At 52.1% G+C, this 26,206-nt stretch overlaps 2 protein-coding genes across 3 annotated transcripts in view; both read left to right on the forward strand.

The window, feature by feature from the left end:
• The window catches only part of PXMP4 (peroxisomal membrane protein 4), a 32,355-nt gene extending 11,567 nt beyond the window's left edge, over nucleotides 1-20,788 (forward strand). The window contains exons 4-5 of one of the 2 annotated variants that reach the window (XR_005722284.1): nucleotides 1,713-2,332; nucleotides 20,710-20,788. Coding sequence is in view for 1 of the 2 variants with exons in the window: in XM_040247519.1 (XP_040103453.1) it covers nucleotides 1,713-1,976 (264 nt within the window). In the remaining variant the exon portion in view is untranslated. Of the gene's footprint in view, nucleotides 1-1,712; nucleotides 12,093-20,709 lie in introns of those variants that run through there. The other variant, XM_040247519.1, reaches the window with a different exon arrangement.
• E2F1 (E2F transcription factor 1) lies at nucleotides 15,551-25,132 on the forward strand. The gene is made up of 7 exons (XM_040247518.1): nucleotides 15,551-15,925; nucleotides 20,710-20,800; nucleotides 21,184-21,403; nucleotides 22,207-22,359; nucleotides 23,269-23,383; nucleotides 23,479-23,704; nucleotides 23,824-25,132. Exons 1-7 carry the CDS (start codon nucleotides 15,665-15,667, stop codon nucleotides 24,069-24,071), a joined length of 1,314 nt encoding a protein of 437 aa, XP_040103452.1. The 5' UTR covers nucleotides 15,551-15,664; the 3' UTR covers nucleotides 24,072-25,132.
• Nucleotides 25,133-26,206: the final 1,074 nt, after the last annotated feature.

Raw genomic sequence — 26,206 nt, forward strand, 5'->3', positions numbered from 1 at the left:
TAATATAAAATTTTTTATAATCTGAAAAAGAATATACATACATATATGTGTGTATAGCTTAATCACTTGGCTATACACCTGAAGCACAACATTGTAAATCAACTATACTTCAATTTAAAAAAATATAAATGGAGTCATTATAGTATGTAATCCTTGAGGACTGGCCTTTTTCACTCAGCATAATTTCCTGGCAATTCTTCCAAGTTATTGTATCAGCTGTTCATTCCTTTTCACTGCTGAGTAGTGTTCCATGGTATGGATGTACCTATGGAAGGACATCTGGGTTGTTTCTAGCTTTTGCCTATTAGGCATGCAGCTGCTCAGAACCTTCTTGTATATGTATTTGGTGAACATAAGTTTTCACTTCTGTGATAAATACCTGGAGCGCAGTTCCTAGTCATATGATACATAAAGGGTTTTCCTGATATCTCAGAGATAAATAATCTGCCTGCAATGTAGGGGACATGGGTTTGATCCCTGGGTTGGGAAGGTCCCCTGGAGGAGGAAATGGCTACCCACTCTTGCCTGGAGAATCTCATGGACAGAGGAGCCTGGCGGGCTACAGTCCAGAGAGTTGTAAAGGGTCAGACACGACTCAGGGTCTGAGCACATACACACGGTACATATATACTTAGTTTTAGAGGAAGTATTTTCCAGAGTGGTTGTCCTATTTTACACTCCTGTCAGGAATATATGTGTGGTCCAGTGTCTTCACCTTCAAGCTGGCATGTGGTTTATTACATTTCAGATTTTTGACATTTTGATAGGTGTGTAGTGCTTATTGTAGTTTTTAAAAAGTTAGTTATTTATTTGCCTGTACCAGGTCTTAGCTGTGCCATGCAGGATCTAGTTTCCCAACCAGGGATGGAACCTGGGCCCCCTGCATTGGATGATTAGAGTCTTAACCACTGGCTGCCAGCGAAGTCCCTCTCATTGTGGTTTTAATTTGCATTTCCTTAATGGCTAATGAAGCTGAACCTTTTTACATGTGGGAATGTAAATTGTCTATTTTCTTTTTGTGTAACCTCTTCAGTGAAATATCTGTTTGTGTCTTTTGCCTATTTTCTAACTGGATTGCCTCTTTTTTTTCACTATTGTATTTTGAGAGTTTCTAAAAATATTTTCCAGACACAAGTCTTTGTCAGATATGTGTTTGTAAATATTTTCTCTCAGTCTGTAGCTTTTCTTTTCAACCTCTTCACATGGACTTTCACAACTGAAGAATTTTGCATTTTGATGAAATCCAGTTTATTAATTTTTTTTTCATTTGTGGACTGTGCTTTTTGTCAGCAAGCTACCTTTTAGTTTTGAGCCATGTAAATATATTCATTTTTCAAAATTTTTAATTAAAAAGAATAATAAAAGACATAAATAGTGGGACTTCCCTGGCAGTCCAGAGGTTTAAACTGGGTGCTTTCATTGCAGGGGATATGGTTTGAATCCCTGGTTGAAGAACTAAGATCCCTTTTGCCATGCGATACTGCTAACAAAAAAAGACATAAACGGTCATATTCAAATGCCTGCTGCAAACCACTTCAAATCACCTTGCTCATACTCTGCAAAACCCTGATCCAGTGCACAGGCAGCACTCCAGGGTGGGGCGGGGCGGGGAGGAGAATGGGGGGAAATGGGGGAGGGATGGGGTGGGGTGGGGTGGGTGGAAGGTTCCCAGTGGCTGGGCCCACTTCTAACCCCGTCCTTCCCTCCCACAGATCAACATGTACCTGCTATCCCGCGTCCTATTTGCCTTGTGCCGCCTGGGCGTGGAGAAGGGCTTCATCCCTGAACCCAGGTTGGACCCATTTCCATGGTTCACGGGGCTAGTGTGGGGGCTGGTACTGTGGCTCTTCGAGTACCACCGGCCAACCCTGCACCCCTCGCTGCAGTCATCCATGACCTACCTGTACGAGGACAGCAACGTGTGGCACGACCTCTCGGACTTCCTTATCTACAACAAGAGCCAGCCCTCCAAGTAACAGGGCCCTCCGGTGCTCAGGAAGGGTCCTGCACCCCAGTCGGGTGACGGAGGTGTCCAGCCGCGGTTTGAGATTATGGCTCCACCTGCTAACCATCCCAGAGGATCCTACCTCTTCAAGATCTGGGGTCTCAGAATCTAACTTTTATTAGCCCAGGGCTCCATTTGGCGAAATGGAAGCACTGATTATCAGTCCTCATTAGGTACTCTTGAATAGTGGAACGAGCCACCGAATCAGGCTGAGGAGCCTTGGGCACGGTGACAGCTGCTGACTCTTGAGAGACCAGGGAAGGTCACACCCCACCCTGGGCCTCAGGGATCATCGAGCCCAGATGAGGGCATTGAAGTCTCTTTCTGGTGGGTATGTTCTCTGACCATTCTGTAACAGAGGGCTTCTGGGTGGTGGGCTCCTACTGCTAAGTTGCTTCAGTCATGTCTGACTCTGTGCGACCCCATAGACGGCAGCCCACCAGGCTCCCCCGTCCCTGGGATTCTCCAGGCAAGAATACTGGAGTGGGTTGCCATTACCTTCTCCAATGCATGAAAGTGAAAAGTGAAAGTGAAGTTGCTTAGTCGTGTCTGACTCTTAGCGACCCCATGGACTGCAGCCCACCAGGCTCCTCCGTCCATGGGATTTTCCAGGCAAGAGTACTGGAGTGGGGTGCCATTGCCTTGGGCAGTGGGTTGCAAAAATGCATTTTTAGACAATACTCAGTTTCTTGCCTTGGGTGTTCTATTGTAGAAGCTCCAGCGTTTCCACTGTCCAACAGAAACACAGTGTGAGACATATGTGACTGAGCTTTTTTTTAGCAGCCACAGTTTTTAAAAAGTGGAGGGAATTCCTGGTGGTCCAATGGTTAGGACTCCGCTGTCACTGCCAAGGGCATGGATTCTCTCCCTGGTTGGGGAGCTAAGATCCCACATGCCACGAGGTATGGCCAAAAAAAAAAAAAAAATGTGGGGAGAGAAAGAAGCAGAGGAGATTAACCTTAATTATATCTTTGAACCCAATATTTCTCAAATGTTACATTTTAATGTGTTAAATATAGAAATTAATAAGATATTTTACATTCTATTTTTCTTGTACTGAAGTCATCAGAATTAGGTGTGTGTTTTACACTTTCAGCATTTTTCAGTTTGGACTAGTCACATTTCAAGTGCTTAGCATCCACATGTGGCTAGTGGCTGCTGTATTGGACAGCACAGATTAGAACATTCTATCCTTGCAGAAAATTCTAGTGGACAGTGCAGATACAGAGCTGGAGGACCTGGGCTTGAGTCCCCACTGGACTGCTGTGTAACCTTGGGGAAGGTTCTTCTCAGAGGCTCAGTTTCTACTAAAGTAAGGATAATCATAGTAATACCTGGTGTCTACGTTGGACTTGTGTAACCTCGAGGCTGCTTCAACTACTAATGACATCCACCTAGTGAACTCCTCCTTCCTCCTTCCTGGGTGCTTTGCACATTATTATTTTTAACCCATACAGTGACCTTGCAGGTACATATCTTGATCTCCATTTCACAGATGTGGAAACTGAGGCTTGGAGAAGTAACTTGCCAAAGGCAACACAAGTGTGACAGCCAAACCAGATCTGTGCGATTTCAAAGCTCCTTTTTTTTCAGTGCCTTAAATTTAGAAAGCTAAACTATGCTATGCAAAATTAGCTAGTTATTGGGGTGCACACTCAAATGCCTATAGGGACCTGGGAAGTGGCATAAATGATGATGTTCTGGGTGCTATGCAGTCGGAAGGGACAGGGACCTGGTAAACTGGAGACTTGTGTGTGTGCCAGAACTAATTTTTTTTTTTTTTTTAAACCGCCAAGCTGAACAAATCAAACACATCTCCAGGAGATTTGGTCCATGGGCCATCAATTGGAGTAGGCATACTTCAATCTCTTTTTATATTTTGAAAATTACTAGTAGAAATATCCACGTGAGTCACTGGAGATCTTATTAAAATGTAGATTCTGATTCAGTGGGTTTGGGGTGGGGCCTGGGTTTCTCACAGCCCCTGGGTGATGGCTGCTGCTGTTCTGAGCTTGAGTAACAAGGTGGTAGGGAATGACAGGGGCCAGCCTCTTGTGCCGGATGAGGAAGCTATGTTACAGAGCTGTTAGGTCATGAAGGCGGGACTGGGTCTGAGTCTAAACGGTGTAGTCTCAGGCACAATGTTGTACTGCTGGCTTAGAGAAGGTCGTCTTGAAGTTCCCTTAGTTCACTCTGTGGAGGCTGAATGAGGTCCTGAGGTTATGGGGAGGGTAGAGGGTAGCCACCAGCAAGTGGGTTTTAAAGCAGATGCCGGAGTGCCCCACCCACATCCTGTCTAACTTACCACTTCAGTGCACACCAGCCACCGTACTGCTACCCTGAGTCTTTCTGCCGGAGGGCTCCTCCCTTGCTCTCGGCACCTGCTCTGTCAGCCTGCGGCAGACCTGCAATACTGGAGATGCATACATCCTGGGAGCAGCTGTCAACCAGGGCCTGGTGGCGACCCCCACTCCTGCCCTCCGATTGCCACTGGGTGGGATAACTCCCAGGTGCCTGCCCCACGCTGGCTCCCAGAGCACCCGGCAGGACTGAACTCCGGCCGCCCGCAGCGGTCGCTTGTGTGATAACACCTCCCCCCTCGTCTCCTTTCCTCGTGCCCCTACCGCTGCTTCCCGGGACCACTTCCCACAGAAACTGCTTGCACTCAACATCCTCATCTCGGGGTCTGCTCTTGGGGGAACCCAAACTAAAATTGGCCCCTGGTGCAGCGAGTTGAGGGGCAGCAGAGCTTGGTGGTTAAGGCTGTCAGCTTTGGAACCCAGAACATATGGGCTCAGTTCTGGCCCTGCTGTTTCCTCGTAAGTGACTTAACCATTCAGGGCCTCCGTCTTGTCATCTGTTAAACAGCCATTCTCATGGCACATGCCTTGGAGGGTGGTATGGAGGATTAAATGATACGACAGCATATAAAGTAAGCACTTGATAAATGCCTGCTGCTGTTTCCAATGTATCATCCAAATGTAAAAGGAAGCTTGGCCCCAAGGACTATGGACACTCTGCTTTCAACCTGGCCTGCCCCACCGCTCAGCTGAAGGTAAAAGCCTTGGCTGCCTGCCCCCCATTCCTCCCGATGTCCCCCCACTGCTGCTGGGGGTTGGCCGGCTCCCCCATCCACTGTCTCTGCTCTCTAAGAATAGGTTCCCCTCACAGATGGCATCTCTCTGGATCCTGCCAAAGCATCTGGTGTCTCCAACTGCTCACTCCAGGCAGGGAGGTGGTGTGGTCCTCATGCAGGACTAGAGCCCCGGCTCCTGGGAGGAGTTCCGACTCAGCTCCCTCCTGGCCCAGCCTCTGTCTGTAAGACCTGGAAAACCGGGATTGCCAGAGGCCCTTGGCCCACAGTAGGCGCTCCATAAACGCTAGTTCCTGAAATAGCAGTGTTTTAACATGTGTCAATTAAGCACCTGCTACTTTCCTATGAGGTCTCTGACTTGCAAAGCTGCAAACAAAAATTTTAAAGCAATAATGCATACACAATAGCACAAAACGTAAATGGGTACAAAAAGTGTATAATAAGAAAGAGTCGAGTTCCCCCTGAACCTCAGCTCCACCTACCCACCACTGCCCCAGCCAGGGGCGCCCCCATCCATACATTCTAGTGCACCCTTCCTGAGAAATTCTCTACACAACCACCCATCTCTGTCCTCTAAGAAGCTTTTACATTGTACTACTGTCATCTCAAGAACTCTTGGACACTCCTTCCTTGTTCTCTGCATGTTTGGTTTCTCTTTGATCAATCTGATATAAAAGTGAGTCCTGGAATTCCCTGGCGGTCCAGTAGTTAGGGCTTGGCGCTTTCATTGCCAAGGGCACAGGTTCAATCCCTAGTCAGAAACGTAAGATCCTGCAAGCCGTGGGGCGTGACCAAAAAAGTCAGTGTTAGTATTATTATTTTTTTTTAAAAGGGAGTCCTTTCTTTGAGCCAGTTCCTGTCCCCCTCAACCCCACCCCCAAGTCCCCAAATATCTCGGGCAGATCAGCATGAAGATGAATCATCCTAGATGTCCTGAGTCTTGTAGATGACACCCAACATGAATGCCCACGGAACTCCAACTGAAAGGGGAAGGACAAAGTTGAAGTGAATTTGGGGCCCTTCTGCTGCTCTTCTCCCAAATTAGAGGTTGTTTGGGGAACCCATGTGAGAGTGATGATTCACAAACCCAGGCTTGAAGAAGCTGCCTCCTCGGCTTCTCACGACTGCTGCCTTCCTCACAGCAGGCTCCAGAAAGGATCCTGGAGATGGTGTTTCTGTCCACACTGTTCGCTTCTCCCACTCCCATGAGTGTGTGTTGGGTTTGTGAGAATCAGGCTTTAAACCTGACACCCTCCTAAACCAGCATGCCGTGCTATGTCCACCTCTTGGAACCAATCTGTGACTGCAGGTGGGTTGCTTTCTATGAGGGTATTTATAAAAAGAATTTTTTTTTCCTTCCCTTATCTTGTTGCAGGTTCGTAGGGATAGAGAGGGTCTTCTTTCAGTCTTGAAAAGCATTTTGGGTGTGTGCGTGCTGAGTCATGTCCAACTCCGTGTGACCCTATGGGCTGTAGCCCGCCAGGCTTCCCTCTCCATGGGATTCTCTAGGCAAGAATACTGGAGTGGTTTGCCATGCCCTCCTCCAGGGGGTCTTCCTGACCCAGGGATTGAACCTGTGGCTCTGGTGTTGCAGGTGGGTTTTTACCACTGAGCCATGGGGAAGGCCCACATTTTGGATGAGAGCGTGTTAAGTTTAACCAGAGGCCTCCTGCAGGACTCACTCTTGGGACTGGAGGCCACAGGGGCCCAGCTAGAGGACAGAGGGAAAGCTGGGCTCCCCTCTGAGTACTGATTTTTGAGAGGGCTCCCTGGTCTCTGTTGCAGGCCTGTGTACTCATGATTTCATGAACAAGACAGGACCAGGCAGCAGTGAAATGCAGGTCATGAGGTTCCTGTTGGAAGCCTTGCTCTCCTGCTTTTCTGAGCTCTCCCTTCATCCTCTCATGGGCTGGATGTCAGCTGAGAGAGATCAAAGTCATACCTCATCAGCTCTTTTTTTTTTGCCCACGCTCCCCAGCTTGTGGGATCTTAGTTGCCCAACAAGGAGTTGAACCTGGGCCCCCTGCAGTGGAAGCTTAGAGTCCTAACCACTGGACTGCCAGGGAACTCCCTACATCAGCTCTTTCAGGACATTCCTTTTTAGGATGTTTTTTTTATGTGTGTCATGAACCTTTCTGGCATCTTGTGAAGCCTCTAGACCCTTCTCAAGAATTCTGCTTTTTTTTTTTTTAAGAATACTATTTTTTAAACCATAAATAGATTTATAAAAGACAATTATATTGAATATTGAAATAATAATATTTTTTGTATTTGTGACTTAGTAATATTTTGTATGGCTGTGCTGGGTCTTCACTGCTGCTCGGGCTTCTCTCTAGCTGTGGCAAGCCGGGGCTACTCTAGCTGCGGCGTGCAGGCTTCTCATTGCAGTGGCTTCTCCTGTTGCAGAGCATGGGCTCTGGGTACATGGGCTCAGTAGTTGCAGCACGTGGGCTCAGTAGTTGCGGCTCCCTAACTCTAGAGCACAGGCTCAATAACTGTGGCACAGGAGCTCAGTTGCTCTGAGGCCTGTGGGATCTTCCCAGGTCAGGGATCCAACTTGTGTCTCCTGCATTGGCAGGTGGACTCTTTACTACTGAAAGAGTCCAGGCCACCAGGGAAGCCCTGTGTGTTCTTTTTTAAACACATCAGATAAAAAGATCGAGTGGCAGGTCCAAAACTACCAGGATGTCACAGGTGTCATAAGCATGAACAGTATCTTAGGATCCCTGGGGCAGCTGTGATAAGGAAGTAGCTGTGATTTCTCTTGGTGATAAAGTCCCAAGTTGCTGCTGATTGGCTTCTGGATTGTTGCCTACATTTAAAATGGAAGGAAATGTTACATTTCAGTTAGAGACTAGTGAAAATACAGGTGTAATTTTTTTTCCTGTCCAAGTGCATGGAACTTGGGTTCATGCATCACAGTTTCAGAACTGCTTGAGGGTGGCTGAAAAGCTGTGACAAACCTAGACAACGTATTAAAAAGCAGAGACATCACTTTGCCGACGAAGGTCCGTATAGGCAAAGCTATGGTTTTTCCAGTAGTCATGTACGGGTGTGAGAACTGGACCATAAAGAAAGCTGAGCACTGAAGAATTGATGCTTTCGAACTGTAGTGCTGGTGAAGACTCTTGAGACTCCCTTAGACTACAAGGAGATCAAACCAGTCAATCCTAAAGGGAATCAACTCTGAATATTCATTGGAAGGACTGATGCTGAAGCTGAAGCTCCAATACTTTGGCTGATGGGAAGAGCTGACTCATTAGAAAAGATCCTGATGCTGGGAAAGATCGAAAGCAGGAGGAGAAGGGGATGACAGAGGATGAGATGGTTGGATAGCATCACCAACTCAATGGACATGAATCTGAGCAAACTCTGGGAGATAGTGAAGGACAGGGAAGCCTGACATGCTGCAGTCCATGGGGTCACAAAGACTTGGATACAACTAGCAACTGAACAACAACAATCAGTATTGGCTGAGTTCTTGCTAGGTACTAGGTACCTGGTGATATGGGAGGCTAGGGTTTAGCAATGAAAAAAACAGTTCCTGCTCACCTGCGGTTTACCACCCAGGGAGGGAAGACTAACGAATATACAGTTCAGAGTGGTAGGTGCCAGGAAGGCCGTGCAGAAGAGAACAGCAAGGTCTGTTTTCCAGGGAAGGCCTCTCTGAGGAGTTGTTCTTCTCTATGGGATCAAGCCATGCTGAGAGGTAGAGGAAGGGTGTTCCCGGCATAGGAGCTGCAAAGTGCACGGGCCCTAAGCGGGGAACAGCTGACAGCATTCCAGGGCCTGCAGGAGGTCCTCGAGACTGGGACAGAGTGGCAGGTGGGGGCTTCCTGCAGTGTCGGAGATGGAGTCCCAGAGGCTGGCTGGGCCCATCAGGCAGGCTTTGTGGGCCAGAGTGAGGGGTTTGGGTTTTCTTCTCAGTTTGACAGGCAGCCTTTGGCAGGTTTAAGCAGGAGAGTGATATGGCTGTGATGTGATTTACATTTTGGAAAGATCCTTCTAGCTATGTGTGGGGAACAGAACATAGAGAGCCAGGCTGGCAGCAAGATCCAGTGAGGAGGCCAGGCAGGGGTCCCAGTGAGAGACCATGGCAGCCTGGACCGGGGTGGGGCCTCGGGGTGGAGAGAAGTGGGCAGATCTGGGGTATCATTTGCAAAGTGGCTCAGTGGCCCAGGACTTTTTGGAGGTGGGGATGAGAGAGACGGGTATAGCAAATGACCCCCCCCACCCCCCGCTCAGCTGAGAAACAGACCTGGACCTTGCTGCCTCCCCTCGCCTCTTCAGCCCCCTGCAGCCCTCCGGCCCCTCTGGGGCCAGCCACCCGCCCACGGGCCCCTGGCATGCGAGCTTCGCAGCTGGCCTTGATTGTTGTCACTCCCCAGGGAGTCATGGGAATACACTCCCCCTGCCCTCTGCGCCCCCCTCTTCCCAGACAGGGCCAGGCCCTAACAATGCCCCTCAGCCAGCCAGTGGCCTGGACACAATGCCCCTGTTTCGGTTCATTGCCAGCTCCAGGAGGCCTGCTGGGTTTCCTGGCCTGTTTGGCATATATATAACTCTGGCTTCCAGCAGGGATTTTTTTGTTGTTCAAAAAAAAAAAAAAAAAAAAAAGGAGGAGAGGGAGGGAGAGTATCTCGGGCTCCTCCTTTCTGAATATCTTAATATATTATGAAAAGCCTCTCTCTTCTCTTCGTGAGCTCTCGCGACTCCCCTCCCTGACCGCATTTGCCATGTGCTGTCAACCCCGGGACCAAATGCAGGTCAGCAGGTGTCAGAAAGAAAACGAGCGAAATGAGAGAAAAGCAACCCGCTCCACCGTGGCCAGCCTCAAATGTGCTGGTGAGGCTGGAGGTGATGAGAACAACAAGGCCTCTGAGGGGGCAGGCCCCGGGGCCCCGTGCTTTTCAGCCACCTTATCTCCGACTTCCAAGACACCCTCCAAAATGAGGCACAACGTTTTATCCTGAGCCCCTAGGAAAGAGAAGAGCTGCTGACTAAAAACGGGCATGCCATTGATTGTATGATGCACCTCACTTTCAGAGCTGTTAAATACGAAAAAAAAAAAAGTTTGAGAGAGGACTTCCCTGGCGGTCCAGTAGTTAAGACTCTGTGCTTCCACTGCAGGAAGCATGGGTTCAGTCCCTGGTCAGGGAACTAAGATTCCCACCTGCCCTCTGGTGCAGCCAAAAAAAATTAATCAATTTTTAGAAAATGGTCTGAGAATCAGTGGAATATATGATTGTCTCATCTACACACTTCATCGCCGTCCAAGTGTGTTTTTCTTCTTGTCTCTGAGCCTAATAAAATTTGGGAAGCGGTGCACAGACTGCTGCTTGAAAACTCGTTCTGCAGCCTAACAAGACGTTTTTTTCTTTTCTCACTTGGAAAAATTAGGAGGAGATGTAGGCAAGCTGCTCCCGTAATTCAGCCTTCATTCTTAGTAACTGCTGACATTTATTGAGGGCTCTCTGCGTGCCAACTACTGCCCTAAGCGCTTTCATAACTCGGTTAATGTCCCAACAGGCCTGTAAGGTGAACACTGTGATCATTATTATTACCATCCCCATTTTACAGGTGAGAAAACAGAGCCCTTCTGCTTTGAGGGCTCCCCAGCCCCTCACTGTAGCCCTGATCAGGGCAGGCCTGGCCACAGTGTCAGGTTCTCTACCCTCCGCTTGGAAAAGCATAATCTCACTGCAGAGGCTGGAGTGATACAGGGAAAGGAAGAGGCACTGGGTGAGCCTTGGAGAGGAGAAGGGGTCCCCAGAGCTTGAGCTCATGGAATAATGGGGGTGCAAGGGAAGGGGGGCTCACTTATGGACTAGCGGCCTGTCCACTTCCACTGACCTTGGACCCTCTGGCTGGACATTTGGACTGGCTGATGACCGAAGACTTAGCCAAGGCCACATAGTCAGGCAACTGCTGGCTGGCACTAAGCCCCATGAACACCCACTTCCCTTCCCTTCCACATCCACGTCTTCCACAAAGAGGACCGTGCTGGTGCTCTAGTAATGTTACTAAGAGTAGTCAACATTTATTGGATGCTTACTCAGTGCCAGGCACAGGCCTTAGGGATTGCAAACTGAGTGGCAGGGCAAGTAAGGTCATCACGTGAGGCAAGCCAGGCAGGGACACTGGTTGCCTGGAGGGCCAAGGCTCTGGCTAAATGGGGAACAGCACTTGCTCAGTACCCTGATGGCCTACCTGGCATTGCCAGATATTACTTTTTTTTTTAAAGCCAAACATTTAGGTGTTCCCTTGTAATTGAATGGTTAGGATTCCAGGTGTCAGGGAATTAAGATCCTGCAAACCATGCAACATGGCCAAAATTTTTTAAAAATCCAAATATTTGAGTTTTTCTATAGCATGTCCCAATTTAAAATTTGTTTTAAAAAACAAATTCATAATTCAGGGGAAGAATACCCTGAGCAAATTAAATCCGGCCTGCGGGCCAGTTTGCAAACTCTGCTTGTCTTGTTTTCTCACTGAACCCTGACACCCATTCTGTTGAGGAACCCTTGCCCCTTGTTCTACGAAGGAGGCAATCAGAGCTCCTCAGGGGGGTAAATCACTTACCCATCTGGCCAAGCCACACAGTGGGGGTCTGCCCGACTCCCAGGGCTTACTCCTATGTGAGACAGCCTCCCGAATGGGTGAGAGGTCTGTGTTCAGACACAGCCAGGACTGGCACCGTGACAGAATGTCTCCAGAGACAGTAAACCGTCAGTCAGACCATTCAGCGTAGTGACAAGGGATTATTCAAGATGAATGTAATGTTGCAGACATCAAATTCCCCACCTCCTTCTGCCAGAACTCAACAATGGATGTCTCTGTGCCTCTTAATAAAATGAAGTCCCCACAGAATCATTTCTCCCAATTATGTATTCCTTATAATAATGAGATGTTCATGTTTGGAGATTTTTTTCTAAGCTATGAATGTACGTTTAGGGGAGTTGGTGTATGTGGAATAAACAGCTTTGAACTATTTGTGTCGCCTGTCAAACTTCTTAATGAGCATATTGTGCAGATACATAGAAATCTGACTCTCCCATTGGAGGGTGAGCTCCAGAAGTCAGATGAGTGTTTTGCTTTCAGCTGTCCCCCAAGCACCTGGCACAATGTCGGATACATAGCAGGGGCTCAGTAAATATTGAATGGAGACTGGGGAGTGGATTGAATGAGTGAGGCTCAGAGGAAGTGAACTGACTTGTCCAAGGTCACAGACTCGGATTCTCGTTTACACCCACCTGATTTAGAAGCCCACGCTATCACTCCTCCACCAGCCTGCCTCTTGGAAAGAGATCTTCAGGCAAAGGATCGTGGCTCCAGGAGCTTCCACCCCTTTGGACGCCTCTTGAGTTAGGACTTGAGGAAGGTGGAGATGGAGCCCCTGTTAATTAAGCCACTATCCACATAATACCTTTTGGAAACCACACACTGTACTCTTTAACAGCCCTGAGGCTGACCCTGGGGTATTTACAGAGGGGGCTGTACTTGAAGGGCAGGCCCTGGATTTTACAGTAGAAGACTTCTATTCTGCTGTGTGACCTTGAGCAGCGAGTGCCCCTCTCTGAGCCTCCTTCCTGCGCCATGTAGATAAATGAGCTTCACTTACTTATCAGGTCGAAAGGAGATCATCAGTGGAAATGGCTACCCAGTAATTGTGGATTTTTATTTTGAAGCCCGAGAACTGTAGAGAACAGGCTTATCAGGATACCTCGGGCTTGGGGCTAGGAGGCTCTATCTTAGAAAGCCTTTGCTGCTTTCAAGTGGGTATTAATAGATGCAGAAGGACCTTATCTCTGAGTTCACGCTGGAAATTATGCTCTTCACTCATTTTTGCTACAGCACAGGAGAGCTTGTGGGAAGGAGGGTACCTGCTTTGACCTAGGAGATTGTGTACTGGAATAATTTAGGGAGGGCAGGGCGTTGAAAATCCCCAGGCTTTGGTCTTATCAAGTCTGAATAATAAGCTTTTTCATTGGCTAGGTAAGCTCATGCCCTTTAGGTCTCAGTTTCCTCATCCTAAACGGGACTGGTGGCTCAGAGGTTAAAGCGTTTGCCCGCAAGGTGGGAGACCCGGGTTCAATCCCTGGGTAGGGAAGATCTCCTGGAAAAGGAAATGGCAACCCACTCCAGTATTCTTGCATGGAAAATCCCATGGACAGAGGAGCCTCGTAGGTTACAGTCCACGGGGTCGCAAAGAGTCGGACACGACTGAGCAACTTCACTCACTCACTCACTCAAACGGGACAATAATAATGGTATCTGTCTTCCTTCACCAGGAACCAGTATAGTGCTTGGTATATAATAGGTGCCTGATAAATGTTTGCTGAATGACTGTTGGGCATGAAAGGGCTTCAGAGAATGAATGCTACTGTTGTTGAGCCCCTTTGGGAATGTGTGAAGGAAGGAAATTCCCTCTGAAGTGGGAATGCTGCTGGCTTCTCTTACCCTCTTGTCAGGATCTGGCTTGGCTATTTAGAATGAGACCTATCATTCTAATTGGGAGCTTCTCGAACTGGGAAGGGAGGAGGGGGACAGGCCAACCCTGGGGCTGGAAATCCATTGCCTGCCAGATTGTGTCACTGGCTGGTTCACTCCTGAATAGGCTTCAGTTTTCCCTTCTGTACTGTAAGAAGCTTATTTACTCTCTCTGGTCCCTTCTAGTGCTCATATAGTCTGGGATTTGTGATGAGTAATTTCACAAACTGTTTAGGAACCTCCTGTTGTGTTCCTAAGCCACCCCATCTTAATAGTTTTTGAAACACTTTCAGATCCCTTATATTTTTCATCCACATGGCAACCCTGGAAGGTGAGGCGGGGGAATGGCAGTGAGCCCATTTTACAGATGAGGAAACTGAGGCTATGAAGTGTCTGCAGGGTGCTGTAATTTGAGGCTGCCCCGCACATTTTGGTTATACAAGTACACTGATTTGTTCTCCAATGTGAACGTACACAAAAATCACCTGGCATGAGGGTAGGAGTTTGCTTGTGAAAATGATTCCTGGTCGCTTAGATTCTAAATTGGCAGAGATGGGATGGGCCCATAGTTAACAAGCACCCAGGTGATTCTGAGACCTGGGACATTCCAGGCAGCCTCCAGTGTGAGGCTGTTTCTTTTTACAGTCCTCAGCGCCTACTGTGGACCAGGCCAGTGTTGGGAAGAGGCCCTATTGGAGCTCCCAGTCTGATAAGAAAGGCAGATAAAGAGATCCAGTGTGCCCGCTCAGTGCTGGAACAGAGGTGCGGGTGGACAATGGAGGAAGCGGGAGTAACTTCAATACCTGAGTGTTCCCTGGAAGAAGTGATATTTATATGGGGCCTAAGGATCTCATTCTTGATTGCGTCTTAAGTGTGTTTTTTTCTCCCCTGATGGGTCAGTCCCCACCAGATGGCAGGCAAGTTCATAGAAATCATCAAGCCTTTTGCATCTCTGCCCTCAGTGCTGGCACAGAGCCTGGCATAGAGGAGAGGACAGTACTGCTCAAATCAGCTGATCTGAGCAATGAGAAATGGCTGATGGAGAGGTCCCAGGGCCTCCGGATTAAATGCATTTTCATGCTCAGCATACTCACCTCCTCCCTTTGTGAGATCTAACATGGAATTAATAGTGAAAATTCCACATCATGTTGTAAATGCTTGTACCTGTTTCTCTCTTCCCTTTTTCACTAAACTGTGAGTTCCTTAGCGCCAGGAGTCAAGAATGGGGCTTAGAGCCGGCTCTCAAGTTTGTTGAACGAGTGAATCAGTTCACGCAGAAGTTGTGCATAGGGTACTGGAGTTTCCAGCTATAGGAGGGCTTGTAGAAAAGCCCAGAGCTGTATTGGGCCAGACATCCCTCCCCGTTTTCTGACAGCTCCCTTCTGCTTGGGCTCTGGGTGAGAGGAATAGGGTGGGGCACACGATTTGAAAGTGAACGGCTTTGGTGAGGGAAGTTGAGGGAGAAGTGGCCGGAGCTTGGAGGTGGGCCTGAAAACCGAGAAGAGAGGAGGGGCAGTTTCTAGAGATCTGGCCGAGGGTGTCGGGGCCACAGGTGAGAGTTCTCGGGGTCACGTGGGGTCTGCTGACGTTGATATATGCTTAATGGACATTGTGTCCTCAACTTACAGGCATCGGCCAGATGGGGGTGCGTCGGGGAGGGGGTGGGGTCACCACTCCTCGGACAGGGGCCGTCCCCTCTGAGGGCGGGGAGTGCGAACGCGCCTGGCACCGCCCCGACAAAGCCTGCGCGCGCCCCGACCCCCGATTGGTCGTGCCGCCTCGCGCCGCCGCCCCGTCCCGCCCTCCGCCGCCGGACCGGCGCGCTGCAGCCAATGGGCGACGTCGCCGTCGCCTCCGTCACAGTCCGGACAGCCAATGATGGTAGCGCTCGGCGGCTCGTGGCTCTTTCGCGGCAAAAAGGATTTGGCGCGTAAAAGTGGCCGGGACTTTGCAGGCAGCGGCGGCCGGGGGCGGAGCGGGATCCGGAGCGGGATCTAGCCCTCGCCTCGGCCTGCCGCCATGGGCCCGCGCCGCCGCCGCCGACTGCCACCCGGGCCGCGCGGGCCGTGAGCGCCATGGCCGTGGCCGGGGCCCCCGCGGGCGGCCCTTGCGCGCCGGCGCTGGAGGCCTTGCTCGGGGCCGGCGCGCTGCGGCTGCTCGACTCCTCGCAGATCGTCATCATCTCCACCGCGCAGGACGCCAGCGCCCCGCCGGCCCCCGCCGGCCCCGCCGCACCGGCCGCCGGCCCCCGGGACCCTGACCTGCTGCTCTTCGCCACGCCGCAGGCGCCCCGGCCCACACCCAGCGCGCCGCGCCCCGCGCTCGGCCGCCCGCCGGTACGGACATCAGGGACACTGGGCTGAGTGCGCTGCCTTGGACCCCTGCGCAGACCCGGGCGGGGCGCGATGTTTGGCCCGGCGGCGGCGAGGGCGGGGGAGGGTGGGCTGAGGCGCCCAGGCTGGGCGGTGCCGAGCCTGGGTTGGGCCTCGGGGCTCCGCCCTGGGGTGCGGGGTGACCTCGGGCCAGTCCTTGTTTGCTGCTCTGTGCTCTGGGCCTCAGCTTCCTCGCCGGAGCAGACTCAATAATAATAATGGTCCACGTGTATTCAGCTGTCGCTGACTGCATGCCAGGCCTCTGGCTGACTTCAAGGCAGCTAAAACTCACATCCATGCTGTGAGCTCGGTGTTGTCACTGTGCCCATCTGAACTGTGCCCAGAGAGGGGAAGTGGCTTGCCCCCTGGTCACAAGGCTGCAAGTGGGATTTAAACTGAGGCCTGCTGGCTTCAGACCAGAACTTGTGGCTGGGTGGTGGGCATGGCTGCTTGGGGAGGTCAAAGTGGAGTGTTCTGGGACCAGACCGTAGAAGAGCCATTGAGGAGACCCTCCTTTCTGCCTCTGGGACTGCCAGGTGCAGGCCTGGCCCTCCGGGCCTCTGGGGACAGGCTGCCTGGCTGGGAGGCCTTCTCTGCAGGGGCGGGGGTGACTGGGCCAGCTGCTGATTCCCTCCCTCTGCCTGTCCTTCCATCTGCCACCCTCCACCCTCCCAGGCCCTGGTTGCCATGGAACCTCATTAATCAGGCAGGCAGACCCCCGGGCCCCAGTGGAAGTCCTGGGTGGGCTAGGCCTCTGGGAGCTGGAGAGGAGGCCCCCAGTGCCAGGAGAGAGTAAATGCCCCAGGGAGATCCTTTGATAAAGTGCTCCCTGCACAGCAAGAGGCTAAAGACAGTTGAGACTAGGGGGCCCAGAGAGGTGTCTGAATTAGGAGGTGGGGGGAAGGAGGGGGCGGAGGCCTAGAGCTTGGTCCTGTGGGCTGCAGGACAGGGCGTGGAGACCAGTTTGACTGGTGCAGCCTGTGGGTAAAGTTAGGGCATGGATGGGCAGGCAGGATGGGGTCTCAGCACAGTTGGCTGAGCAAGTTGAGGCAGGGAGGCAGGGCCCAGGGCAAGGAGGTGGAAGCCCAACTGCTGACGGAGGCCGGGGTAGCAGCTGGTCCCTGAGACATCCCAACAAGGTTCCCCCGACCCCTTTGGCCCCCTGCCCAGTACATCCTTCCTTCCGGAATCACTGAGATGCTAATAATAACAATAGGAGGCACCATTGTTTTGAGACTGTTTTGTGAGTTAGTTAGGCCATGTGCCAAGCACTTTACCCAATTAACTCACTTAACCCTGTCAACAACTTTCCCGTTTTACAGACAGGGAAGCTGAGGCTTAGAGATGTTAGAACCTTCCCTGGTGAGTCAGCTCATGAGTGGTGGGACCAGACCAGATTTCCTGAGTGGTTAACTGCTGGCATGCCTTACTTCCTGGAGATGCTAATAGAGATTGAAGGAAGCCCAGGGTCCCGTCCTCCAAATGAGTGAGAGGGAGGGAAGTTGCACAGGGTGGGTCCCCTGATTGGTCTCCTATACCCCAGCAACCTGTCCCTGCAGGTACCAGCTTGGAGCCTGATCGAGTAGCCTCCATTTAGCTGATGGACAGGTGCTTAGGCCTAGGGCTGTCCTGCCCTTGGGCAATGGAGCTTCAGGCTTAGAGGGACACCAAGGGACTGGGATCAGGGAGTTTGCCTTCTGCTCCACACCCGGGGTGTCAGGGGCAGCCTCATTGGGTCTGAACATTCCATTCATTCAGCAGTTGTTAGTGAGTGCCTCTGAGGTTCTAGGCACAGGCACGTAAGGAGCCTCTGCCGTCACAGTACTTAAGGGCTAGTACGTGTTTTCTGCCATGAGCAGGAGTAGGGCCCGGTACCACCTTGCTGCTGTAGTTCAGAAACATGGGCCCAGCTTTTGCCATCCAGCACCCCCTAACGTTGTACCTGTGAGTAGCCACTGGCTATCTGAGCTGTGGCCTCCACTCACCCTCTGCACTAGCATTTGTTTGGGGGCAGTCCTTGAAACAAGCTACAGGCTCAGCTTCTGCACAAGTGAGCATTCATTGAGTACCTCCTGCCTACAAGGCTCTGTGCAATTCAACCATTCCTTCTGGCTCTTCTGGTCCACATCTCCCCTGTTGTCATGGCTCTTAAACTGAATATAGTACATATTTACTATAGAAGAGATGCAAAAGTTGAGGGGGATCCCCAGCCCCATCCATTTTTTCTTTTTTCTCTTCCTGTGTTCCAATAGCATATCATCCCCACTTTAGAGACAAGGCAGCAATTCCTCATGGTCCTCGCCCTGATACCAAGGTTACTCTTGAAATGGATTCTATAATTTCACAGGCATCTCCCTCATATTCTGACCCAAACCAGCTATACCTGCCCCTCCGCCACCCACAGGGTTTCCTGAGCTAGAACCTGGTCCAGGCCCACCCACTGCCCTCGTCGCATCTAGCTGCCAAAAATCCCGTCACCACAGCCACTGGCACCTCCTATCTGGACCACCCAGCTGTCTTCCCACCGGTCTCCCTGCCTCCGTCTGTCCCCTTGAATTCTATAATTCAAACTGAAGCAGAGAAAATGGTTTCATGAGCTTTTTGATCCCGAAAAGGGATCACATAAACGCATTGCTTCGTAACCGTGTTTTTGTCAATATGTCTTTGGGAGTTTTGTATCAACCTGCCCCCATCCTTCTTGACAGCAGTGTGGTATTCCAAGGGCTGGATGAACCAGTTTTTGTGGCCTCTCCCATGGATAGGTATTTGAGTCATCCGGCTTTCTTTCATCCCCGCTTTTTGGGTCCCTGTGCCTGCATCTGTGAGTGTGGCATGGATCCACCTTCAGCTTGGGCCCCCGTTTGAGGGGGCAGGAAGGAGGCAAAGGGTGCGGTTGGCTGGAACATGCTAGAGTTCAGGGCTCTGGGGTGAGGCTGGAGAGCAGGTACATTGTGGTTTGGCTTGCGGGAGCCTGGCTTCCGGATGAGCCTCTGCCCAGCCCACTAAGGTTCGAATCCTGACTCCACCTCTCACTGTGTGACCTCTGCGAGGTGCAGACTCCTCAGGAAGTGGAAGTCGTCAACCCGTGCTGCAAGGCGGCTGGAGGTTGTAGGTGATCACACGCAGGTGAGGCAGTTACCTAGCAGTGGTCAGGACACAGGAAGCACTCACCATGCATTAGCTCTGATATTGGCAGACGCCTGAGGAAATCCACAAGTGCCTGTTTGAGAGGGAGTATCTGAGTCCGGCAGCATGTGGGGCAATTCATTCAGCAAACATGCTGATGCCCAGACCTTATGTGCAGAGATTATTCAGACCCAGTGCCCGCCTCTGAGGGGCTCCCTGGCCTCTGGGTGATACAAACACAACTGCAGAAATTTGTGGCGAGAGACCATGTGGGAAAGGGTTGGGTTTGCAGCCGTCCTGAGGGCGATGAGGCTCAGTTTCTATTGCGCGATTGATTGAAAAGACAGGTGATGGGTAAGGTGCCTCTCTGGAGGGGGAAGCGTTGGTGTGAACTGGGAGGGAGGGAGGCGAGGGCCAGCCAGGGAGGGACCAGCATGGGCTAAGGCTTGGAGGTGCAGGTCTGTGAAGAAACTCAGAAGCTCAGCAGAAGTTCCTGTGGGAGAAGTGGTGGCAGATGAGGGTACTAAGGGGGAGGGGACAGACGGAGGCAGGGAGACCGGTGGGAAAACAGCTGGGTGGTCCAGATAGGAGGTGCCAGTGGCTGTGGTGATGGGATTTTTGGCAGCTAGATGCGACGAGGGCAGTGGGTGGGCCTGGACCAGGTTCTAGCTCAGGAAACCCTGTGGGTGGCGGAGGGGCAGGTATAGCTGGTTTGGGTCAGAATATGAGGGAGATGCCTGTGAAATCCCCAGGGCAGTCTCCATCCTGGTGTGGGAATCTCTGGCACTTCCTGCTTGTATCACCTTGAGTCTTTCTGGGCTTCGGTTGTCCTACCTGTAAAATGGGGCCATGATTGTGCTGCCGTATTCACAGACAAATCAGAAACCAGAGAAAGGTAGTTACCCACTCGGGATCAGTATCCCAACGGCTTAAGACATCAGACATTTGTTACATGGTTTCTGAGGGTGGGAAATTTAGTGGTGACTTGGCTGGGTGCTTCTGGCTGAGGACCTCTTCTGAGGTTAATGCCAAAATGTTGGCCCGGCTGCAGTCATCAGAAGGCATGACCAGGGTTGGAGGATGTGTTTCTAAGCCTGCTCGTGTTGCTGTTGGGGGCGGGGCTTTAGTTTCTTGCCACTTGGGCCTCCTTAGGGCTACCTGAGTGCCTATGTGACATGGCCACTAGCTCCAACCACGAGGGAGGGATCAAATAAAGGGCAAGGAGGAAGCTTCAGTACCTGTGTGACCCTGTCTCAGAAGTGACATACTGTCACTTCCACCACATTCTGTTCATTAGAAGCGAGTTACCAGATTGGGCCCGTACTTAAGGGAACATTAGGCTCCATCTGTTGAAAAGAGGAGAAGCAAAAAAAATTTGCAGACTACCACAGGTACCCCAGGGAAGTAGTAGCGGAACTGGGGCTTGAACTTCTGCCTTCCACTTGAGTGTTCTGTCCTGTGGGGTAGGATCATGCTGCCTGGGACGCCCCCTCACTCACACTCTTGGGCATCCTGGTAGAGTGACGGGCAGGGGGCGGCCCAGGAGCACCCGGTCCTCAGCCAGGTCTCTTGTGGCCCCACTCTCCTGGTTACTGGGCATCCTCCCATTGTTTTTGCCATAGGTGAAGCGGAGGCTGAACCTGGAAACTGACCATCAATACCTGGCCGAGAGCAGCGGGCCAGCTCGGGGCAGAGGCCGCCACCCAGGAAAAGGTAGCCCCAGGGCTTGGGCTCGGGCAGGCCCCCTGGCCAGACCCACATTGAGAGGGCGTGGACAGACAGGCATGCTTGCAGAGTAAGCTCTGGTCTGTCAGGCCTGGGTCTGATCCAGGCCTCAGGGGGGCCCAAGGGGCAGCTGGAGTGGCCGCCTGGCATGGCTTCCCCAAGCCCTAGGGGGTGGGAAGTTCCCCAGCCGGAAGAGGAATGCTGTGGTGGGCAGGCAGCAGTCATGGGGCCTCCCTGCTTGGCCCTCACCAAAGGGAAGGAACCATCTGCCCCCTCCCACGCCACCCTGCCATCCTGCTGCCCTGCCGTTGCCAGGGAGCCCAGTGTGGCTGGGGTTGGTGCTCAGGGACCTTGTCCTGCCTGGCCTCCAGGTGTGAAGTCCCCAGGGGAGAAGTCACGCTACGAAACATCGTTGAACCTGACCACCAAACGCTTCTTGGAGTTACTGAGCCGCTCGGCCGACGGGGTGGTCGACCTGAACTGGGCGGCCGAGGTGCTGAAGGTGCAGAAACGGCGCATCTACGACATCACCAACGTCCTGGAGGGCATCCAGCTCATCGCCAAGAAGTCCAAGAACCACATCCAGTGGCTGTAGGTACCAGCCGGACAGGAGGGTAGGCGGAGGCCTGGGCTGGGCTGGGCCAGGGGAGCTGAGAGCCATATCTGCTGTGGCTGCCTGCTTCCCCATCTTAACAGCTGGGCAAACCAAGGTTTAGAGAGGAGAGCTGGCTTCCATGAGGTGATGGATGCAGGAAAGAACACAAGTCTTACATATCTAGCTCAGCGCAACTTTCCATTTCTTCACCTGGGTAACCACCATCTGGATAAGGATAAGGAACGTTTCCAGCAGCCCAGAAACTTCCCCTGTGCCCCTTCCCAGACACTGTCCCTTCCTCATACCACCCAGGTGACCACTGTCCTGGCTTCTGTTGCGTTGATGAGCTTCGCTAACACAGCTGTTTTATTCTGGTTAATTCTTAGTTTTTTTTCCCCCCGTTTTCGCCTCTTTCCCCGGTCATCTTATTCCACTCTGACACATTTGTGTTTACAGTTTTGGGTAAATACTCCATTCTGCATCGATTTATTTATCTATTTTTTCACTTGATATGTCTTACAAATGCTTCCATTTTTGTATCTAATGCATCCGTGTCTTTTTACACAACTACAGAGTGTTCCACGGCATGTCTGCCCTCGTGTACTTATCCAGCCCCCTACAAGGGCCAGTGTTCACAGACATTCAGGCCCAACTCTGAACCCAGCCAGTCTGCCTTGGAAGCCTGGCTGAGGAGCCAGGCCGTGAGGGGCAGGGAGCAGCAGCAGACTGGTTGCTGAGGGTCACAGCTCCAGGGAAGAGGGGCTGGGAGCTGCTGACCCCTCCCGTTGCCTCCTGGCAGAGGCAACCATGCAACGGTGGGGATCGGCGGGCGGCTTGAAGGATTGACCCAGGACCTCCAGCAACTGCAGGAGAGCGAGCAGCAGCTGGATCACCTGCTCCACATCTGCAGCACCCAGCTGCGTCTGCTCTCCGAGGATGCTGACAGCCAGCGATATCCTTGAACTGCTTGGAGGGTCACCAGGGCCCCATCTAAGTGGGAGTGGAGGGCCTTACCTTGGGCCCTGGATTCAGGAGAGGGTTCTGGCTTTGGATACCGGTCCTGGCTCAGCATTCACTCCCAGTGTGACACTGGACAAGTTACTTAAACTCTCTGAGTCTCAGCTTCCTCTGGAAAAGGGGAAAAACAATCCTACTTCAAAGCTTTTCAGATTAAAACCAGAAAAGCTAGTATCAGTAATAACTGATTTATTTAACACAGGGATAACATTTATTTAATACAGGGATTTAATACCTGGTTGTAGCTTCAAGGTTAGAGTTGCTTTTATTTGCAAAAATAGAAACTTTATTTTGAAAGAAGTTATGTTTATACATTTTGGAGATAATGGCTCAGACGGTAAAGAATCTGCCTGCAGTGTGGGAGACCTGGGTTTGATCCCTGGGTCAGGAGGATTCCCTGGAAAAGAGAATGGCAACCCATTCCAGTATTCTTGCTTGGAGAATTCCATGGACAGAGGAGCCTGGTGGGCTATAGTCCATGAGGTCATAGAGTCAGACATGACTGAGCAATTTAACACACACACACACACACACACTAATTGACATCAAGGTCATGGGTCAGAATAAATTCTTAGGACTATGCCTGGATTTAAGTAATTTTTATGAAATGATTATAGGCAGCTGTCATTACCTTGAGATTCAATAGGTAGAGTGATCTCATTGTATAGATGGAGAAGCAGGCTCAAGGGCATGAGATCTGCTTGAGCACCAACCATGTGGCAGGCCTTGGAGTGGGTGATGCAGAGGACAGGAGTGACTAGGCAGGGATGGGCTCTGCCTTCTGAGCTGTCTGGGTGGGTGGCCCCCAAAGGCCAAAGATCATGTGGTCCTTGACTCCACCAACCCTGGCCTATGTGACCTGCCAGGACCTTCGTAGCATTGCAGACCCTGCAGAGCAGATGGTCATGGTGATCAAGGCCCCCCCCGAGACCCAGCTCCAAGCCGTGGACTCCTCGGAGGTGAGACCTGGGAGTCTAGACGGGACCAGGATGGACTGGGCTGGGCTGGTAGTCCAGCTGAGCCTCAATTTACCCTGCCTGCTACCTCCACCCAGAACTTTCAGATCTCCCTTAAGAGCAAACAAGGCCCCATCGACGTTTTCCTGTGCCCTGAGGAGAGCGTGGGCGGAACCAGCCCTGGAAAGACCCCGTCCCAGGGGGCAGCTTCGGGGGAGGAGGACAGGGCAGCTGACCTTGCCACTGCGGTGCCGCCACCACCATCGTCACCTCCCTCATCCCCTGCCACAGATCCCAGTCAGTCCCTGCTCAGCCTGGAGCAAGGTTGGTGAAGGCGGGGTGGGCAGGGTGGGCCCGGCCCCTCTCCCAGGTGGGTGGGCAGGTGTGTCAGCCCCTCCCCGCCGGGGGTGTCCCCGGCCTGTGATGCTCCCCCATCTCCCCAGAACCTCTGCTTTCCCGGATGGGTGGCCTGCGGGCCCCCGTGGACGAGGACCGCCTGTCCCCACTCGTGGCGGCCGACTCACTCCTGGAGCACGTGAAGGAGGACTTCTCCGGCCTCCTCCCCGAGGAGTTCATCAGCCTGTCGCCCCCCCACGAGGCCCTCGACTACCACTTTGGCCTCGAGGAGGGTGAGGGCATCAGAGACCTCTTCGACTGTGACTTTGGGGACCTTGCTCCCCTGGATTTCTGACGGGGCTCAGGGGGACCAGGGCCTCCTGAGATGCCCACCCCGTCTCTGCAGCCCTGGAGCCCCCCGCCCCTGGCCGTCCTAGCCTAATTGGAAACGTTTAATTTATGCCCCTCTCTCCTACCTCCAGAGGCTTCTAGCTCTGGAGCCTGGCTCCTGCCAGGAGGCTGAGCAAGCCAGGAAGGGACGAATTCTGTTTGTGGTGTTTGTGCATGCACCCAAGCCCCGATGTGTGTGTCCACGGGGTGAGTGGTGTGTGAGCATGTGTGTGTGCATGTCCCGGGGAATGAAGGTGAACACATCTGTGCGTGCACTGAAAACACGCCCCAGTGTGTCCACGTGTGTGTGCATGAGTCCATGTGTGCGCGTGGTGGGGGCTCTAACTGCACTTTTGGTCTTCTTGCTCCAGGGGCCCCACGAGGCCCAGGGTGGCCACCTGCCCCCAGAATCCTGTGTGCTGACCAGGCCAGGTGGCGAGGCCTTGGCCTGCTTGTTGGCAGGACAGAGAGAGCACTTCTATCGTCTTAAAGGTTTTTCTGATTGAAGCTTTAATGGAGCGTTATTTATTTATCAAGGCCTTTTTGGCAAGCTTGGGGCGTCAGCAAAGGGTAGGAGGGATGTGGGACTGGTGCCGCAACTCCCTTACCCCCTGAGCGAGGGCAGGGGTCCTTGAGCTGTTCTTTGCCCCACTCCGAAGGAGCTGAGGCCTGAGTGGTTTATTTATTCGGAAAGCGAGGGAGGGAGACACAGACTGACTGACTGACAGCCATGGGTGGATTGAGGGGGTGGTCCCTCCCCACGGGGTCCCTGCAGGGCCCCAGCTGCCCCCAGGATGGATGTGAGATGGGAGAGGTGAGTGGGGGACCTTCACTGACAGGGTGGGCGGGAGGGGTGGGGTGAAGGGCCTCCCCCCCAGCCCAGACCACAGGGGCCCTTCCTGTGGCGTTTGAAGTGTCCCCTCCACCCTACTTCTTGCTCTGCCCCACCCTCCAATCTGCACTTTGATTTGCCTTCCTAACAGCTCTGTTCCCTCTGCTTTGGTTTTAATAAATATATTGATGTTGTTTGGGGACTGTGTACTGGGAGCAGGTCTGTGGGTGAGAGGTCAAGGTTGCTGGTGTGATGACCATTCCCTACTTTCCGTTTCCCTGTCCCTGCCTGGCTTCATTTTATTTGAGCCTCAGCCCCAAGAATGATCGGTTTCATCACCTTTTTAAAAATCCTAATTAAAAAACTGGTCGAGTAAAGTAAGCAATGAATTCCTTTTTCCAGCCACAGAGAGGCCACCCTGATCAGTTGGCTATGCTCCGTCCAGATGTTTCTGGACATTTGTAAACAGGCAGCAGATAATTACAACCGGCTGATTCTGTGTCAGGTTCTGGGGACGTGTGTTCCTCCCTTTGTGGAGCTCTCAGAATCTGCTGGAGGAAACTCAAATGAGAAAATCAGGGAGAGCTTCCTGGAAAAGGTGATGCCTGACCTAAGGCTGTGGGATAGTAGAAATGAACTGAGAAGGAAGAGGAAGAATACACCAACCAGGAGAAGGCAATATGGGCCCAGGACCCGAGAGAAACCAGGGTGGCTGGGGCCCTGAGCTGAGGGCCAGAGTGGAGAGACATTCAGTCTTGGGCTTTATTAAGGGGGAAAGAACTGGTGAGTCTGGGAGAGGAGTGATGCTCCCTTTTTATATTTTAAAAGCTTCCTCTGGCTGATAGATTGAAGAGGGGGCCCCGTGGTGGGGGAGGGAAGTCTGAGTTGAGCTTGAGAGTGGAGGGTGACTGGCAGACTGTCCACACGGATCTATTTAGCATACCCTTAGGTGGGCTTTCTCTGAGCCAACCCGTTTTAAGTCCTGGCTGTCAGTCCCCGCAACAATCATGTCTTCCCTTCACTCCCATTTTGCAGAAGATACACTCACAGGGGAAGGTGCTTGCGGGTTTTGCCCACCAGGTGGCGCGCCTATGCTTCCGCAGTTCATTGGACCCTGTAAAGATGTGGGGACCCGCCCTCAGCGGGCACGCGCAGCCCCTTCCCGTCCTGTTCCTGGCTGTGTAATATTCCACACAGACCGTCATTCGCTCAGCCCGTCCCCAGGAGGGAATGACCCCTTGGGTGACTTCTCCCCAGTGGCCGCCGCC

Source organism: Oryx dammah, unplaced genomic scaffold (assembly GCF_014754425.2).
Source record: "Oryx dammah isolate SB20612 unplaced genomic scaffold, SCBI_Odam_1.1 HiC_scaffold_10, whole genome shotgun sequence".
Taxonomy (NCBI): Eukaryota; Metazoa; Chordata; class Mammalia; order Artiodactyla; family Bovidae; genus Oryx; species Oryx dammah.

Coding starts and splice junctions, on each gene's coding strand:
- E2F1 (XM_040247518.1), top strand. CDS start 15,665: ATGGCCGTGGCCGGGGCCCCCGCGGGCGGCCCTTGCGCGCCGGCGCTG. Junction 20,801..21,183: donor AGGCCGCCACCCAGGAAAAG/GTAGCCCCAGGG, acceptor CCTGGCCTCCAG/GTGTGAAGTCCCCAGGGGAG. Junction 22,360..23,268: donor GAGGATGCTGACAGCCAGCG/ATATCCTTGAAC, acceptor GACTCCACCAAC/CCTGGCCTATGTGACCTGCC.